The sequence below is a fragment of the Heptranchias perlo genome, chromosome 11 (genome assembly GCF_035084215.1).
Source record: "Heptranchias perlo isolate sHepPer1 chromosome 11, sHepPer1.hap1, whole genome shotgun sequence".
NCBI lineage: Eukaryota > Metazoa > Chordata > Chondrichthyes > Hexanchiformes > Hexanchidae > Heptranchias > Heptranchias perlo.
Window position 1 is genome coordinate 64,029,210 of NC_090335.1, and position 16,231 is coordinate 64,045,440.

Consider the following 16,231-nt stretch of genomic DNA (forward strand, 5'->3'; position numbering starts at 1 on the left):
TTACGACACTTTGCTAAATATTTAGCAGAGCTCACCCAACTCCTTCACCACAGCAGAGTTAAATCCTGTACTAACTGTCTACACGTGTACTTACCAAAGATTGTGATCAGGTAGTGGAAACCCTTTTTTAAAAATAATACTCTGGGGAGACTGAGGCCAATTATAGTTTACCCCCTAACACTGTCCCAGCTATCAGCTAATGTCATACAGGCTTGTGCGTGAACCTGGGACCTCTCTGCTCTATATAGCTCAGGACACCATGCGGTGTCGTTACACACTAGGTCATTGGGGGAACCTACAGCTATCAGCTGTGGCTACACCGAATGCCTCGGGACGGACGGACACTAGTCTGAGTCATCATTAAGCTCAGATTTGTAGGATTTAGAAAAAAGAGAAACTTATTACACAGTGCAAAAAAAAATTCATTGCAGTGAGGAAGTTAAGATGATGTATCTATCCCCTTCAAAAAGACTCCCACTTCAAGATAATTTATATTTTTAAACTTGTGTGTCAGGATTCCAGCCAAAAAAGCCATGAACAATAAAGCTCTAATACACTGACAATAGACTGTTAGGATATGGACTAGTGTTGCTGCAATGCTGCACATGGCAAGTTCCCCAATCTCAAATGTGGTGTCACAGAGATGCAAAGACTCCACAGGAAGGCTAGGGAAGAAATTAGGACAATCACTGCACACTCAGTGGTCAACTCTTCAGCAATAGAGACCCAGAAGTAGGTCCCGAGGAAAAGCAGGAGATAAACAGAAAAGAAAAAAGATCTGTGCACGCCCACCACGCCTCCCTCCCAAAAAAAAAATGCCAGGAAAACATACATCAAGCCAAATCAGCGTATTACAATTATCCAACAATTGTGTTCGTATTCATCTGCAAGTGTGCTTGTTTTTTTTTAAAAATGCAAATACTGGAAAAGCACAAATTGATCAGCATCTAAGAGGAAAAATAGATTAATATATAAAGAGTGGATCACTGGAGCCACACCTGAAAAATTAACTCATTTTCCCTTTCAGAAGCTGAAATTATATACTATATGATACATAGAACAATATTCATCTCATCTGGTAGGTAGTCCAATGCTTTGGCATGGTAAGATGGCAGCTATTGCTACAGTTAACATGAACTCCCCATTTTAGCCAAGCAATCAGGACAGCATCAAGGAAGAGGAAGCAAAGTTGCAAATTAAATTCCTCAACAAAGAAATCCAAGCAAGCTTACCTGATAGATTTCCTTACAGGTCCTGAAATGAGCTTCACATAGGATTTGGGGAACCAGCCCTTCTGTCCATGAACTTCTCCAAACCACCACATATCCTGCTGTTCCAGAACTGCGATGATGTCATTTTTGTTGAAGTTGAGGTGATTATCCTTCTTTGCCCGCCAAGGATATAAAGCTTGCGCTTGAAGCCCCTCAACCTTCTCACCCTGTCTCATAATTGGGAGGAAGAGGATAAAGAGATAGAGTGTAAAGACTAGTCTAGCTCAAATTGCATTAAAATACTTGCTGCTCATCACAAGAACCTACAGTCCAAGATAATTGAAGTGCATCAAAGAAGGAAAAACAACATTTTGTTCAAGTAAGTACTTTAGTGTTTTAACAAGATGACTGAAGCTTTTCTCTATTAAATGATCAGGTCAAGAAATTTAAGTGACTAGTGAGTCCAACATTTCTCTCCTTCATGGGCCAAGCAAAGCCCTTTCTAAGCTCCCAAGCCCACAAATTCAAAACAGGACAAACCAGTGAATAAAAAAGAGTCGAAGCGTAAATGGGACTGAGTAGTCTGGCTTTAAGGGACTGATGTCCAGGGACAGAGACCATAGCTTGGAACCCCCTGTTTTAAAGGAGGAGGAAGCTAAATGGCACAGTGTATCAAAACATGGATTCAGTTTCTTGCATTAGTTTTTTTTTACAATCCTGTTTAGGCCAATAGGATGAAGGTTTCCTTTCTGCTCCTTTAAGGATCCTTACTCACATGAGGTGACCAGTCTCACGGCAGCTTTTAGTAAACATGAATTCAGAAGCATAAGTTGTAAGTAGTCCCAAATTCACCAAAATTAGCAGTTGTGTTCAGACAGTTCACAAGCGTTATGCTAATATTGGGATTAATGCAAATTATTAAGCAGCACAGAGGTGGTTAAAGGAATAAACATTCCATACCTCACCTTGACCACCACAAAAAACTTAACCCTGAAATATAAAAATGCTTTGTTGGGCTGAGGCGATGGGAGGAAGAGAAGACATAATATTATACCTAGCCCAAGATAAAAATTACATTTCAAATTGTTAATCTTTTTTGCTAATTTTCTCCCCACACTAGCTCTCCAAAAGTCATCAGCTCCTTGCTGGGGTATGGTTCCATGGAAGAGTTCCCCTCCATTATCTCGTTCAAATGGCCATTTATTCATGTGTGACTCTTAAGTATTTAGTAGGCTATCCACCATAAGGGCATCACAATCGTATCCAATCCTCTCCTCATTGATGTCCACACACACACTTCCACCACCAGTAAAGGGCTAGCAATCAAGAGTGGAAAATTTGGCTTATAGTAATCGTATCGAGAGGGCAATGATCACTGAACGTCACACAAACGAGAGATTGAACATGGGACCTTCATGTTATGTATGGCTCAGGCACTCACTGGATAAGCTAATTAATTTTCAGGGAGCACCAAGGGTGAATTTGTTTCAAGCTTCATAGAAATGTTACTACACATTAATATTTTGGTGAATTTCCATACTTAGACTGAAGGATATTAATAGAGAGTGATTTAAATGGGAAAGTGTTTGAGTCCCAGGTTCCAGCAACAAACAATCCCAGGTCAGGTATAGTATAGTTGGATCTACTCTTCCCAGTATGCCTTAATCTTTCCCAGCACACCTCTACTCTTTCCCAGTATTGCCTTTATCCCAATCTCAAGAGCACTACTCCGGCACTAGATCCATTTCTGCACACAGTCAACCTTTTGATTTGACAGACATTCAATTTAGTATTTTTTTTTGCTATAAACCCTCGACAGTCAGGAGCTGGGTTGATACTGTCCAAGGTCATTTCACAGGTGCAATGGCCAGTAAAAAGTCAATTCTCAGCCTGGGATGAATTTGAGCCCAAGTCCCAGAGGTGAAACAAGTGTGCTATCCCACTGTACCACCGAATCTCACCACTTTCAAAATTTGCCAATATTTTACCCCCAAGCCCAAAACCATGTTATAATGATATATATTATCATTTGCATTTACTACCAACCTGGCCTAATACGGGTGATGGAGATGATCCAGACACAGTAGCAGGGGTAAAGGCTGATCTTTGCCGAGGTTGGCCTGCGCTAGGAACAGTTAGCGATGGTTGTGTGGCCCAGGCATCCCAATTGTCATTCTCTGGTTTCTCACTGCCTGTTGTGGGCCATCTAAGTTTAAAAAAAAGTACAAGAATTGAAAAGTTGCTTTGTTATACAATTATTTTTTAAAAATTATTGACATCATGGCCTTAATGGAACCTTAGTTCCCAGGAGAAGATATCTTGCTGCTTACTGAAGCCTCCACGCATGGCTATACGTTCCACCAGCTGCCCCGCCCGAACTGCCACAGTGGCGGTGTGACCCTTATTACCACATCTCACCTAGATCTGTCCCCCTACTCCTGTGGTATCTTCTCCTTAGGGCACCTCACCTGGTTCCACCCCTCTTGCCTTTCCTTAAAAATCTTCGTTCTTTACCGCCCACCAAACCCCCATGCTAAATTTCTCCGATATCTTCATTCCTTTTCTTCCTCAGTCTCTGCTCAGAGCAACTTCCCATCCTTGGTGATTCCAATCTCCATCTCAACTCACCTTGCCTTCTCTCCTCTGAGTTCGCTGTTCTCCCATAACCTCTCCCTCCATATAAACTCTCCTACCCATATTCACAGCAACCTCCTCGACCATGCCCTCTCATGTGGCCTCTCTATTTCCATCGTCTCAATCCCAGACAAGGCCATCTCTGATCACTTCCTTGTATCCCTCACCACTCCCATCCCCTTCCCCCAGCCAACCCCACTTCCTTCTGCATCTGCATCTGGGAAAAAAAAAATTCTCCCCAAATCACTTACACTTACACTTACAAAGGCACTGTCAAACTTCCAACTGTCCAGCCTTTGGCTCTCTGTTAATCAGAATACTTTTACAACTATCGATCTGCTAAATTACACCCTTACCTCAACTTTGGCGCTCTTATCCCCAGTAAAATCCTTACTCTCCCCCATCCTGGGATGGCCCGCAACTTGGTTCCCTCAAGTCCAACAGGTGCAGACTTGAATGTATATGGCGCACAACTGGTTTAGCCATTCATCGCCAGATCTGGCTGGACCACATCAAGCACTATTGGACCCTGCTCTCCTCTGCCAAAACTGCTCACGGATCCAGGATTATCCCTGAATGCAAACATAACCCCGGCTTCTTTTCTTCACACTTGTTGGTGAGGTTTAAGGAAATGGTCCATAGCAAAGAGCTCATGGACTTTGTTCCTAAGATTTAGACCATCCTTTCAGCTAGCTCTGCGACATCCCTCCCTTCCCCTTGCCCACCAAGCCAAGCTTTCCCCAAAGACCCCCTTGCCCTAACCCTGAACTCGCATCTTTCTCTAGTTTCTCTCCCATCTCTCCTCAAGCCCCTCTGCGAGCTTATCTTGTCCATGAGACTTACCTCCTGCTCTCGAACTGAATCCCACTAAACTGCTGACCATCCAACTGCCCTCGCTAGCCGATAACATGAATGAATGGTTCCCTCTTCTCAAGTACTATCTCCCTCCCTTTCAAATCTGCCATCACCCTCCTCAAAAAATACTTGAGCCGTTTGTTCTTGCAAACTACCGTCCCATCTCCAATCTCCCTTTCTTCTCCAAAGTCTTTGACTATGTTGTTGCCTCCCAAATCCATGCCCATCTTTTACTCCATATTTGAACCTCTACAATTAGGTTTCCACCCGTCACAGCACTGAAACTACCCGACAAATGACATTCTCTGTGACTATGGTGCACCATCCTCTCTACCTTGTTGCAGCCTTTGACAGTTGACCATACCATCCTCCTTCAACACCTCTCCTCCGTTGTAACATCACCCGTCTCATTTTATCTGCTGAAACCCTTATCCATGCTTTTGTTACCTCCAGATTCGACTATTCCATGCTCTCCTGACAAGCCTCCCATCTTCCGCTCTCCATAAACTTGAGCTCATCCAGAATTCTGTTGCCCGTATCCTAACACTCACCAAGTCCCGCTCACCCATCACTGCTGTGCTAACTGGCTGACATTAGCTCCCGGTCTACCAATACCTCGATTTTAAAATTATCATGTGCGTTCAAATCCCTTCCTACCTCTGACCTCCTGCTCTACAACCCTCCAAGAACTCTGTGCTCCTCCAACTCTGGCCTTGGACATCCCACTCTCCCTTCGCTGCACCATTAGTGGCTGTATCTTCAGCTGAATGAACCCTAATCTCTAGAATTCCCTCCCTAAACCTGACACTCTCTCCTCCTTTGGTCCTCTTTAGAACCTTCCTCTTTACCCAAGCTTTTAGTCAGCCATCCTAATTTCTCCTTCTTTGGCTCAGTCAATTTCACACTCCTGTTAAGCACCTTGGGATATTTTCATACATTAAAGGCACTATATAAATGTAAATTTTTTTGGATGTCTTGCTTAAATCCTTGGCTGATAACAGTCACAAGAATCCAGATATCTGTCAATACTGTGATAGCATTATCAATTTACATTTATTTGGGCATTTTTGGCACTATGCCCAAATGGTGATAACTTTCTGGAACAGTTTTATTTTAAACACAAATAAAGGCCAAGAATTTCAGGTTCCAATGTGCAAAAATATAATGTCCATTTCCTGTCATGAACATTACACAAGCTTTGACAGTATTACATATATCACATGATTGTGTAGTAGCATTTAACAGTTTTCTGCAAGCATTTATCAGCCACTTGTTGGCTTCAGTACAGTGATCAAGTTTGAGTCTAAAGTTATTGGTTTGCAGCTAAATAAGGTTGCAGTTTATAAATAAGCTAGACTGACAATACAGCTCACATTATAACATGGAATATTTCCACTTTAGGTTAACCATGGAACTTAACGAGTGAAACACCATCAATTAAAATTAAAGCTTTAGTTCAATGATGCAATTCTTTCTTCCAAAACGTGCAGTTATCCATGTATATAAAAGTTTTGCAAGTGTCCATCGCATTCTAAGGTGTTAGAAATACTGTGCTTCTGTGCTTTTTCCAATTAACCTGGAGCCAGAAATTTAAATATCCTGTTGATTTGGAACCATACCCCAGCAAGAATTAGAAGAGGTGGGGGAATGGGAATGGGGACACCACAATTTCTGATGGTGTGAAAATATAAATCTTAAAGAGGTAGAACATTTTGTAGTGCAACTACTACAATATTTTTAGCTTTAAAACAAAAAGCCATGTGCCAGCTGAAAGCTCAGTTTCTTTGACTTCAAATTATTGCTTCATTCACACTTAACCATCTGTGTACATTCATTCAAGAGAAAATATGCTTGATATACACCAAGATGTTGCAAGTGGAATTAAATAGGTTGATTCTGAGAAAGCCTAGAAGTACTGTATATTTGTACCTACGTTGAGCTAAAATCTGCCCAATTGGAGGACGTGGCAGGCTCAGTCATTGGCTGCGCAACACTTGCAGCCACCGTGTGAGGGGCAATCTTTGAAGTAAGCTTTGTTCCTGGTTGCAAATTGGGTGGCACTTCATTCTCTGGAATCTTCTCTGCATAGTTAGCAGGAAACCATCCAGTTTTTCCTTTGAGTTCACCGCCAAGCCATCCAGGTTCTCCAGTCTGGCTTTCATCCACCTGTCAAAAAGCAATTTAGCAGTGTTCAATTATGCCTTGAAAGCCACTCCTCAAAACATTGCTAAATGCACCAAGACAGGAGGCCAGGGTTTGCCTCAGCATGACCCCGTTGCTTTACCTTGCATTAAGATGATTTCCTATGTTTTGGACTTTAAAATGTAGATAGTAGAATTTTAATATACCTGCGTCCAAGATTTCACAAATATTAGAGATCATAAAAATGACTGAACAGAAAGCAGCAGCACCCATTTTTTTTCCTGAGTATCGCAGAGAGGATACGCCTAAACTTCGTAAAAGCACCCGATCTGGAATCAATGCTAGTGAGACATGGTGTGCAACTGCTGGCTAAGTATCATCGACCACCTTGGAATCATCAAAACGTAAACTTTTAGAAATGTTCCTTCAAATTCTCATTTTCCAACAAAGTCAAAATATTTTCCAATTAGGGAGAGGGAACACATTGAATAAATAAATTTGTTTTTGAGAGCTGACAACTCAGGTGCAGTATGAATCCTGAAAATTTTGATATTAACTTTGACACTTAGAAGTTACTACGTTTGCATATGGATTCATTATACAGGGGGAAAAATTTCTCAATCTTATCTATTGTGCATCCTTCAAAGTCTAACAATGGGGAAGAAATTGCTTGCAAAATAACAGTGATCTCAACAGCACTCAGTAGTTACCGGTGAAATGGAGGAGCAAGTTCTGGTGTTCGCACATGTGCAGTGAAACACGGAAATCTGGAACTTGCTCCTCCTGGTTCACCAGCGATCTGTCGGCTTCGAATTAAAGATTATATTGCCTGCTGCAATCAGGAAAATCATTGAACCAGGGTCAACTTGCTCATCTGCCCAGCTGGAAAGTAACTAATATCATCACAAACTGGTACACTTAAATATACCAGGTCATGAACACTTTTTTTAAATTAAAAAATTAGTTTTCTTTTACTTCTCCCTTCTGTCTTATTTAATTCAATTATTTCTTACCCTCTTTCTCTTTATCTCTTCTTCTCCTCCTCCTCCCCCCCCCCCCCCCCACCCACCCCACTGTCTATAACTATTTTTGCAGTGATTTTAATGTTATACCTTCCACTTCCTGGTTTTCATGTTCCAAGCTTGCAGGGACAGTCAATGCAGCCTGTCAAAAATGCTGCAATCTGATTGGCCAAGGGAGAGCGTGCTCCTCTCGTTTATCCCACAGGTCCTAGCTTTGCTTGAACTGAAGCTGGGCTCTTCTGCGCTTCCTATTCGAGGAAGTGCCCGAAGTAAAGATCGCGATAGGTCAGTGGGTTAGTATAAAATCTATGGAGCAGCGAGCACTGTTGGTTTGCTGCTCCCAATGATTTCTGCCCCAATCGATAGACTTCACACAAATGCACGAGTGAGCACATGGAGATGTACAATCCCATCATGTCACTACCACATTCAACATTCTGAACACAATTAATATCCCCTCATCCTCAAGTGATGAAATTTAAAGCAACTAAACAACCAACCCATCACCTACAAAATTAACTCTTCAAATTCATTTATTTCTAAAAATTAGTTCACTGAATCCTACTGGAAGAATCTGCCCATTCCTATCTAGGTACCTCAAGAGTTTACCCTAAACACCTTATTCAGTTTATCTAAAAATGTTAGAATTAAGTGGAGAAATGAAAGTGAAGTTGACTACTTTCATGAGGAAATCTTTTCGTTCACAATCATGACATTTGCACTCGACAGGTAATCCCTGGACTCCAACAATTACCATTAGTGCTATAAATTCATGGCAGTTTTGTTGCAGATGCATCTACTTGGAATGACAATCAGATTTCAGTCAACTCAATTACAAAAATGGAACAGAATTCACCCCTTCCCTCTGACACCAAGTTATGCCTGATATTTCTGGGCTGCCTACTACACAGTTTAAAATTGTACTTCAAATTTGTATCTCAGATATATGCCTTTGACACATCTCAATATATTTGCCTAGATACTAGCATTGTTGCATGGAGATATTGGCATTCAAACAACATTTAAAATGTATCCTTAAAAATCCTAAAACTTCAAATAACAAAATCAGAATTTGAGGTAGTCATGATAAACCAATGCCCTGTGTCATATTCTTTCATTAGTCCTTCTAATAGGGAAAAATATGCAAGTATACAAAACAAATGGAAATGTAGACCCCCCTAACAATGCTGCAGTTGACTTACCCATTCCCCTTTAACCTTTGCCAGGAAAACAAAAGATCAAAAGGGTCAGTCAAACAAAAATTACAAAATCTCACTAGACAACTGAAGGAAGCATTTTGAAAACCTGGTGTTTTTTTTTGAAAAGTAAAAATTGCTAAACGGGGGAAAAGTGTAGATCCATCACAAGGTAGGATTATCATAACCATCTGGGCCATTTGATTGTTGTGCCTTAAGGTGAAATAAAAAAAACTTACCCTGGGAGCAAAATTAAAATTCATTACTTAGGAGAGGCAGTAGTAATGCATTTTTACAACTATATGCTGCCACTTACATGAATTTAGAAGATAGTAAACAGTCCAGAAAAATTAATACAAATGACTACTTCAAATGAAAATGTGATCGTAGAACAAGTTCAAAGATGGTAACAAACTCACTGATTTTAAAAAGGTTCTCTTGCTCCATCCAGATCTCATGTTGCATTTCTAAAGAAGATTCTACTTAGGACTGAAGTCAGGAAGTTCTTTACATAAAGCACAGTTAACACATGGAATGGATTTCCAGGCATGGTAGTGGAGGCAAAAACATTGGAACCATTTTACAGTGGATGCACGATGGGATGGCGACAAATACAAGATCTAGAAGGAGCCAAATTACTTTCCTCGTCTATCTTTTGATCTTGTATACTTTTTCAACCCTTAAATTGCTGCAGCATTTCCCATTGTGGTGGCAGACCAATAGTTTCACATCAGCAGTTTTTATTTTTGAAGTATGAATTTGGGTCATGACAAAATGTATGATGCAAGTTCTTATTTATTAGTGTGATCTGCAAAGATTTATCCAAGTAGACAGTTCAGATGTTGATAGACAGAATTATAAAGTGATAGTTGAGATTAGCCATGTAAACCTGGTATTACTGTACACTGGCACCTGTTAGAAATTTTAGTATCTAACTTGTTTTGAAAATTCGATCAATTTATACCTTGTAGGAGAAAGATGTTGCTCCATTAGCTAGAAATGCTCGACCCAAAGTGATGTCAAGAAATGCTAAATTTGCACTTAAGCTGGGGGGGCGGGAGGGGGGTGCTGGAGGGGAAGAGAAAGAGAAGAGGGGAGAACAAATCTGGTAGATGGTAACAAACTCACTGATTTTAAAAAGGTTCTCTTGCTCCATCCAGATCTCATGTTGCATTTCTAAAGAAGATTCTATTTATCAGACTCCGACACATTCATTTCTTCCTATTTAATATACTCTAATAACGTATTAGGAAATGGGCAGATCGCAGAATCCTTCACCTGGTGGCAAGATAGGCTACCAAATGTTTTGCTACCTCAAAATTGCAAAATAAAATTTGCACTTTATGATTTGTAAAATAAATGTTACTTTTGACAATCCTATATCATTAACTTGTTGAAAAGATTTTCTTGTGTGTTTGGAAACTGTAGGTAACTTGTAGGTGAATTGTGAACTACGACTACAGGAATGCACAAAATTGCATAACATTTAATTTAAGTAATTTTATGAAACTAAATATATCTCAGCATAACCCACTCCTGCAGTCCTAAAACTTAATTTCAGCACTTGACAGAAAATGAGCCTATAGAGTTGTTAAAAAATGTTTTTCTGGACTACTACTCAGGCAAAGAGATTTTATACAGCATGCAGCTACATTATGTTCTACAATTTGGTGCACAAACTGTGCTCAAAAATAAACTTTTTCAACTCTTTGTTAATAATACTTAATAGTTTTAAACTCTGATTTTAAAAAATGAAAACGTTCAAGTTTAAAAACTGGGTTGTTCAGCCCCATTTCCTGTATTGAAACCACTGAAACAGAAAATGACATGGAATGCTTACCATTATAACATCCCCAGGATGAATAGTAAGCTCGTCATGGCTCCTAGCTTCAAACGGATACAATGCTCTATAATATACAACCTTAACACCATCTTGATCAATATTTACAGAGGTAGGCTTTCCTGTTGAAAGAAAGGAAAAATAAATTAACATTGTAACAGATTTTTTAAAAAAACATTATCTTCCTTAAAAAGGTTGAAGCTAAAATTTAATACCCAAATAAACATTTATGTTGCAACATGCAGACCTTTAAGATTTGAAAATTTTATTTCTTATTTTGTCTTTACTGTGACATCACCGTCACAGGCCAATAATCTCACCTGTAACATTAGTCTGAATGTGTGCAGAAGTACAGCTGAAGGAATTCCATTTGTCAAATTGTGCAATTCAGATTTTAGACTTGGACTCTTCCCATTGTAGTTTGATAGTTAGTAATCTCAATTTACTTGAAAAAACACAGATCTGAAGTCTAAATTGATCCAAACCAGTTTGAAATGGGCCAATTTAGATTCAGACTAAACTTTCAGCTCAGTTATACACAGGATTTGATAGGGTAGATGGAGAGAAACTATTTCCTCAGGTGGGAGAGTCTAGAACAAAAAGGGACATAACCTTAAATTTAGAGCTAAGCTGTTCAGGGGTAATGTCAGAAAGCAGTTCTTCACACAAAGGGGAGTGGAAATCTGAAACACTCTCCCCTAAAAAGCTGTTGAGGCTAGGTCAGTCGAAAGTTTCAAAATGGAGATTGATCGATTTTTGTTAGACAAGGGTATTCAGGGCTACAGAACCATAGCAGGTAGATGGAGTTACGATACAGATCAGCCATGATCTAATTGAACGGCAGAACAGGCTCGAGGAGCTGAAAGGCTGACTCCTGTTCCGATCTTAGGACAATAATTTGCTCCTGTACCTCTACCTAAGGCACCTAGCGCTCTCCAATCAGCAGCAAAGTACATTTCTGGCCATGGGATTTTATTTTTGCCAACCCAGCCTGAAATTAAAAGTTCAATGAGAGAGACATGTTCACCTCATTGATCTTATAACTTTACAGTTCTTGCATTTCCACCAGATAGTTGCTGGTTCAAGTTCTAAGGCTGCCCCATTGTGTGAATGAGCAAGATAGGGTTGTAATTACGCTTGTTCCTAAGTGGAATCATATACACATCCTGCAACAACACAGCATTACACTTCACAGTAATAAAACTTGCACTAATGCCACCACAATAAAATGCTTGCAGTAAAAAAAGTTCTTTCAGAAAGTATAGAACAGCTGAAGCATTAATTTCTTTTAACAGCTTTCTTTCTGTTCATTCTCAAAAATATCCAGGCATGACTTGAATACTTTAAAACCTTGAATGAGACATTAATCCAAAGTGCCTTTTGCCTGTTCCTGCGATTCATGTGGGCGTTAATGAACCCACAGCATTCGAAGAAATTGCTGGGAATTCTCCCACTGGTCAATGTTCCTCCCTCAACCCATCAAAACACAGATTAACTGGTAATTCATCATGAATATTTGTGGGACATTGCTGACTGCTATGAAGTTCTGACATTTCACTCCCTTCACCACCGGCGCACCGTGGCTGCAGTGTGAACCTTCCACAGGAGGCATTGCAGCAACTCGCCAAGGCTTCTTCGACAGCACCTCCCAAACCAGCGACCTCTACCACCTAGAAGGACAAGGGCAGCAGGCACATGGGAACAACACCACCTGCACGTTCCCCTCCAAGTCACACACCATCCCGACTTGGAAATATATCACCGTTCCTTCATCGTCGCTGGATCAAAATCCTGGAACTCCCTACCTAACAGCACTGTGGGAGAACCTTCACCACACCAACGGCAGCGGTTCAAGAAAGCTGCTCACCACCACCTTCTCAAGAGCAATTAGGGATGGGCAATAAATGCTGGCCTTGCCAGCGACACCCACATCCCATGAACGAATTTTTAAAAATTAAAACTCTATATAAATATACAAATATGACAGTCATATTTAGAGTCACATCTATCAGACAACATGCCAGGCTCCACTACCATCCCTGGGTATGTCCTATTCTACTGCCAGGATAGACCCACCAGAAGTGGTGGCACAGTGGTACCCAGGCTTGAAGACTTCAACAATAACTCCAGTCCTCATGAAGTCCCATGGCTTCTGGCCAAACAAGGTTGCTGATTACCATCTACCTCAACTGATGAATTGCTATTCCACCACGTTGAATACTATTTGGAGGAAGCAATGAGGGAAACAAAGTCAGCGACTTCAACATCCACCACCAAAAGCTCAGTAGTACACAACTGACCAGGATGGCAGAGTTCTGAAGAACGCAAATGTCAGACTGAGCCTGCAACAGGTGAAGGAACCAACATGAGAGAGTGACCCACTTTAAATTGTCTTCATCAACCCGTCCATCCATGATAACATGATAGCAGTAACCACCACACAGTCTTTGTAAATACAAAGTCTCATTCACCATGAGGACACCCTCCATCATATATAATGTGGTAATACCACCATGCTAAATAGGGCAGACTAAAGACAGATCTAGGAGCCCAAAATTGGCCATCCATGAGATGTAGTTGGGCATTGACAGGACCAGGATTGAATACTGCCCCATTTTTTAAATCTCATGGCCCCACACATCCCTCACTCCTCCATCATCAAGCCAGAAGTTTAATTCTTGGTCAATTCTTGGGAATGTACAAGTTCATGCCAGAAGCAGTACCGGACATACCTTAGAGTGAGACACCAACCTGCTGAAGCTACAACACAAGGTTACCTACACACTAAACACCAAAAGCAGCAGGCTACACAGAGTTTAAGGGATCAGAGCAAAGCTCTATAGCCCTACTATATCCAATCAAGAACGGTAGTGGACAATCAAGCAACTAACAGGAGGTTCCATGAACATCCCCATCCTCAACTATGGCAGAGCTCAGCATGAGAGTCCAAGAGAAAAGGCTGAAGTGGTTGTGAGCATCTTCAGTCAAAAACACCAATTGCTGCCCTCCTTAGGTTTCCACCATCACGGATGCCAATGGCCAGTCAATTCGGTTTACTTAATATAACAAGAAGAAACAGCTGAATTCACTGGCCACGGGTTCAAACAACATTCTGGTTGTAACTAGCTGCACCCCCCGCCACCCAAGCTAAACAATTTCAGTAGAGCTATAACACTGGTGTATACCCAACAATGTGAAAGATTGCTCAGGTATGTCCTATCCACAAAAAGCAGGATGAATCCAATCCTACCAATTGTCATCTCATCAGCATCCTCCTGATAGAAGGAGTCATCAACAGTACCATCAAGTAACACCTGCTTCGCAATAACCTGCTCGCAGATACTCAAATGGTGTTCCATTCAAGAACAATTCAGGTCCAGGCCTTATCATAGCCTTAACCCAGGAATGGAATCATGGAATGAAAATGCGCACGATGGCTCCATTGGTAAAACCACCACATGCCAGAAGACCAGAATGTCTCAGATCCGATTGTCAGAGAGATAGCTGATCTCAGGCAGGATGGCAGCAAATGCTATGAATGTATTAAGCATTCAGGTTAAAAAGGCAGGGTTCCCATTCCTATTTCCTATCTAGTGATCTTTGCTGGAACGTGTGACCGTCACATGAGGGCAGCATCGGGCATAGAGGGGTTGCCCCGCTCAGTTTAATAGCCTGTCAACACTCACTGTCCAAACTTACACTTCTTAAAAAAAAACAGTATGGGCAAAGAGACGAAAGGAGATGCTTGTGAGGATGGCCATTCTCCCCATCAATCATGATCCTAGAATCTCATTACACTATCCAATTAGTTCTTCAGTGATTTTAGAGTTTTCTTCCCCATTCTGTGCAAGAGTCCATTCCATAGGTTGATCAATAGAATTATTTTGATATCAGTACTAAATTTGCTTTTAACTAGTTTAGATCTGTGACCCCCGTGTCCTACTCATCGAATTTCATTTGAAGTAATTTCCCACATTTACCTTTTCCACACCATTCACAATCTTTTATACCTTTCAAAAGATCACCTCACATTTCCTTTTCAGTGCTTTAGGCCCAAGTTTCTCCAGTCTTTCCTCAGTGACGTGGTGCGGTCAACATCATGAGGAGGGAGAATATTGGTTAAAAAAATTGCCAATTAACCAGAGGCTACCTGGCGTCTGCCATCCGCTCTGAGGCTGCTCTTTCAATGGCTCCAGGTGCTGTTGAAACATTCTGTTTAATACTTCCTGTTTGCTTTTTTCCTCCGGTTCTTTCTTCTGAGAAGCTTCTTCCCGTCTTCGATTTTCCTCTTCCTGGAGGTTTCTCAGTCGTTCCTCCTCATCTTTTTGCACTTGTTCCTGCCAAAGTTTATCACGTTCCTGAGCAGATCTATAAATGAATGTTTAAATTCATTCTTCAGACTTCTGCAAAACACATTCTATCGGTACAGAAATTACAATGGAGTCTCAGTACAAAATGTCATCGTTCTCTCAGAAAGGCAAAAACTAAATACAATTTTGTTTCAGTACAAGAAATGTAATGTGGCAAAACCACATTTTTGTTAAAATAATTGAATCTCATGCCATGTCCATCCACATTCATTATCCTTCTAGCCATTTTGAAAGAAAGGTCTCACCACTTGTGAATAGGACCATACTGTTAATTTGTGTCTTTTACAAGAGCAATTCTCTTCTGTCACACTTAGATATTTAACTGTTCTCCTCCCCCTACTACAAAAAATGCTTGGGTAATATATAAAACTGAACATCACAGGTGATCTTCCTTCCCTTTGATAGGCAATTTCTTTCACCCAAGGTGCATGAGTAATTGGTTGCTTGCCTGACAATGATGCTAATGTGCAGGACAAGATGAACTCCCTGTCCACTTCCCTGACTGAAATTTCACTTGATGGAGAATGTTTCAACCATCCGTGCAGAAAATGATTCAAATAACTTCATTACTAGTGATTATGGCAATCAGAACTTTTGGCAGAGTCAAGGGGCATGATTTTATCTCTGAGCTGGGTACCCTGCACGTCCGTAGATATTTACGTGGGGAGCCTGGAATCTGCATTGCAATTTGCAATCGCAACTCAACTGAAGGTGAATATTTGTGCTTGTGGGTTTGCCACGCACCTGGCATCCAGATTGACAGGCTGGCTGCCTGTCGGAAGGGAAAGGAGTGGGGAATCTGGAGGGGGGGGGGGGGGGGGCGATGTGGAGGACATCGGGAGTCCAGTAGGCATCAGGGGGGAGGGCCCAGCTAACATCAGGGATACTGGGTGAGGAAGGGGGTTCCAACCAGCATCAGGGATCTAGGAGGGCGGGGGTGCAGCATCAGGATCGGTGTTGG

The 16,231-nt window shown here is 41.2% G+C and overlaps 1 protein-coding gene across 2 annotated transcripts in view; it reads right to left on the minus strand.

The window, feature by feature from the left end:
• itsn1 (intersectin 1 (SH3 domain protein)) overlaps positions 1 to 16,231 on the minus strand; it is a 186,724-nt gene that overhangs the window by 65,105 nt on the left and 105,388 nt on the right. For both annotated transcript variants that reach the window (XM_067993251.1, XM_067993250.1), the window contains exons 18-22: positions 15,051 to 15,268; positions 10,901 to 11,022; positions 6,634 to 6,866; positions 3,258 to 3,417; positions 1,233 to 1,438 (exon numbers count right to left, since the gene is read on the minus strand). In XM_067993251.1, coding sequence (XP_067849352.1) covers positions 1,233 to 1,438; positions 3,258 to 3,417; positions 6,634 to 6,866; positions 10,901 to 11,022; positions 15,051 to 15,268 — 939 coding nt within the window. The remainder of the gene's footprint in view (positions 1 to 1,232; positions 1,439 to 3,257; positions 3,418 to 6,633; positions 6,867 to 10,900; positions 11,023 to 15,050; positions 15,269 to 16,231) is intronic.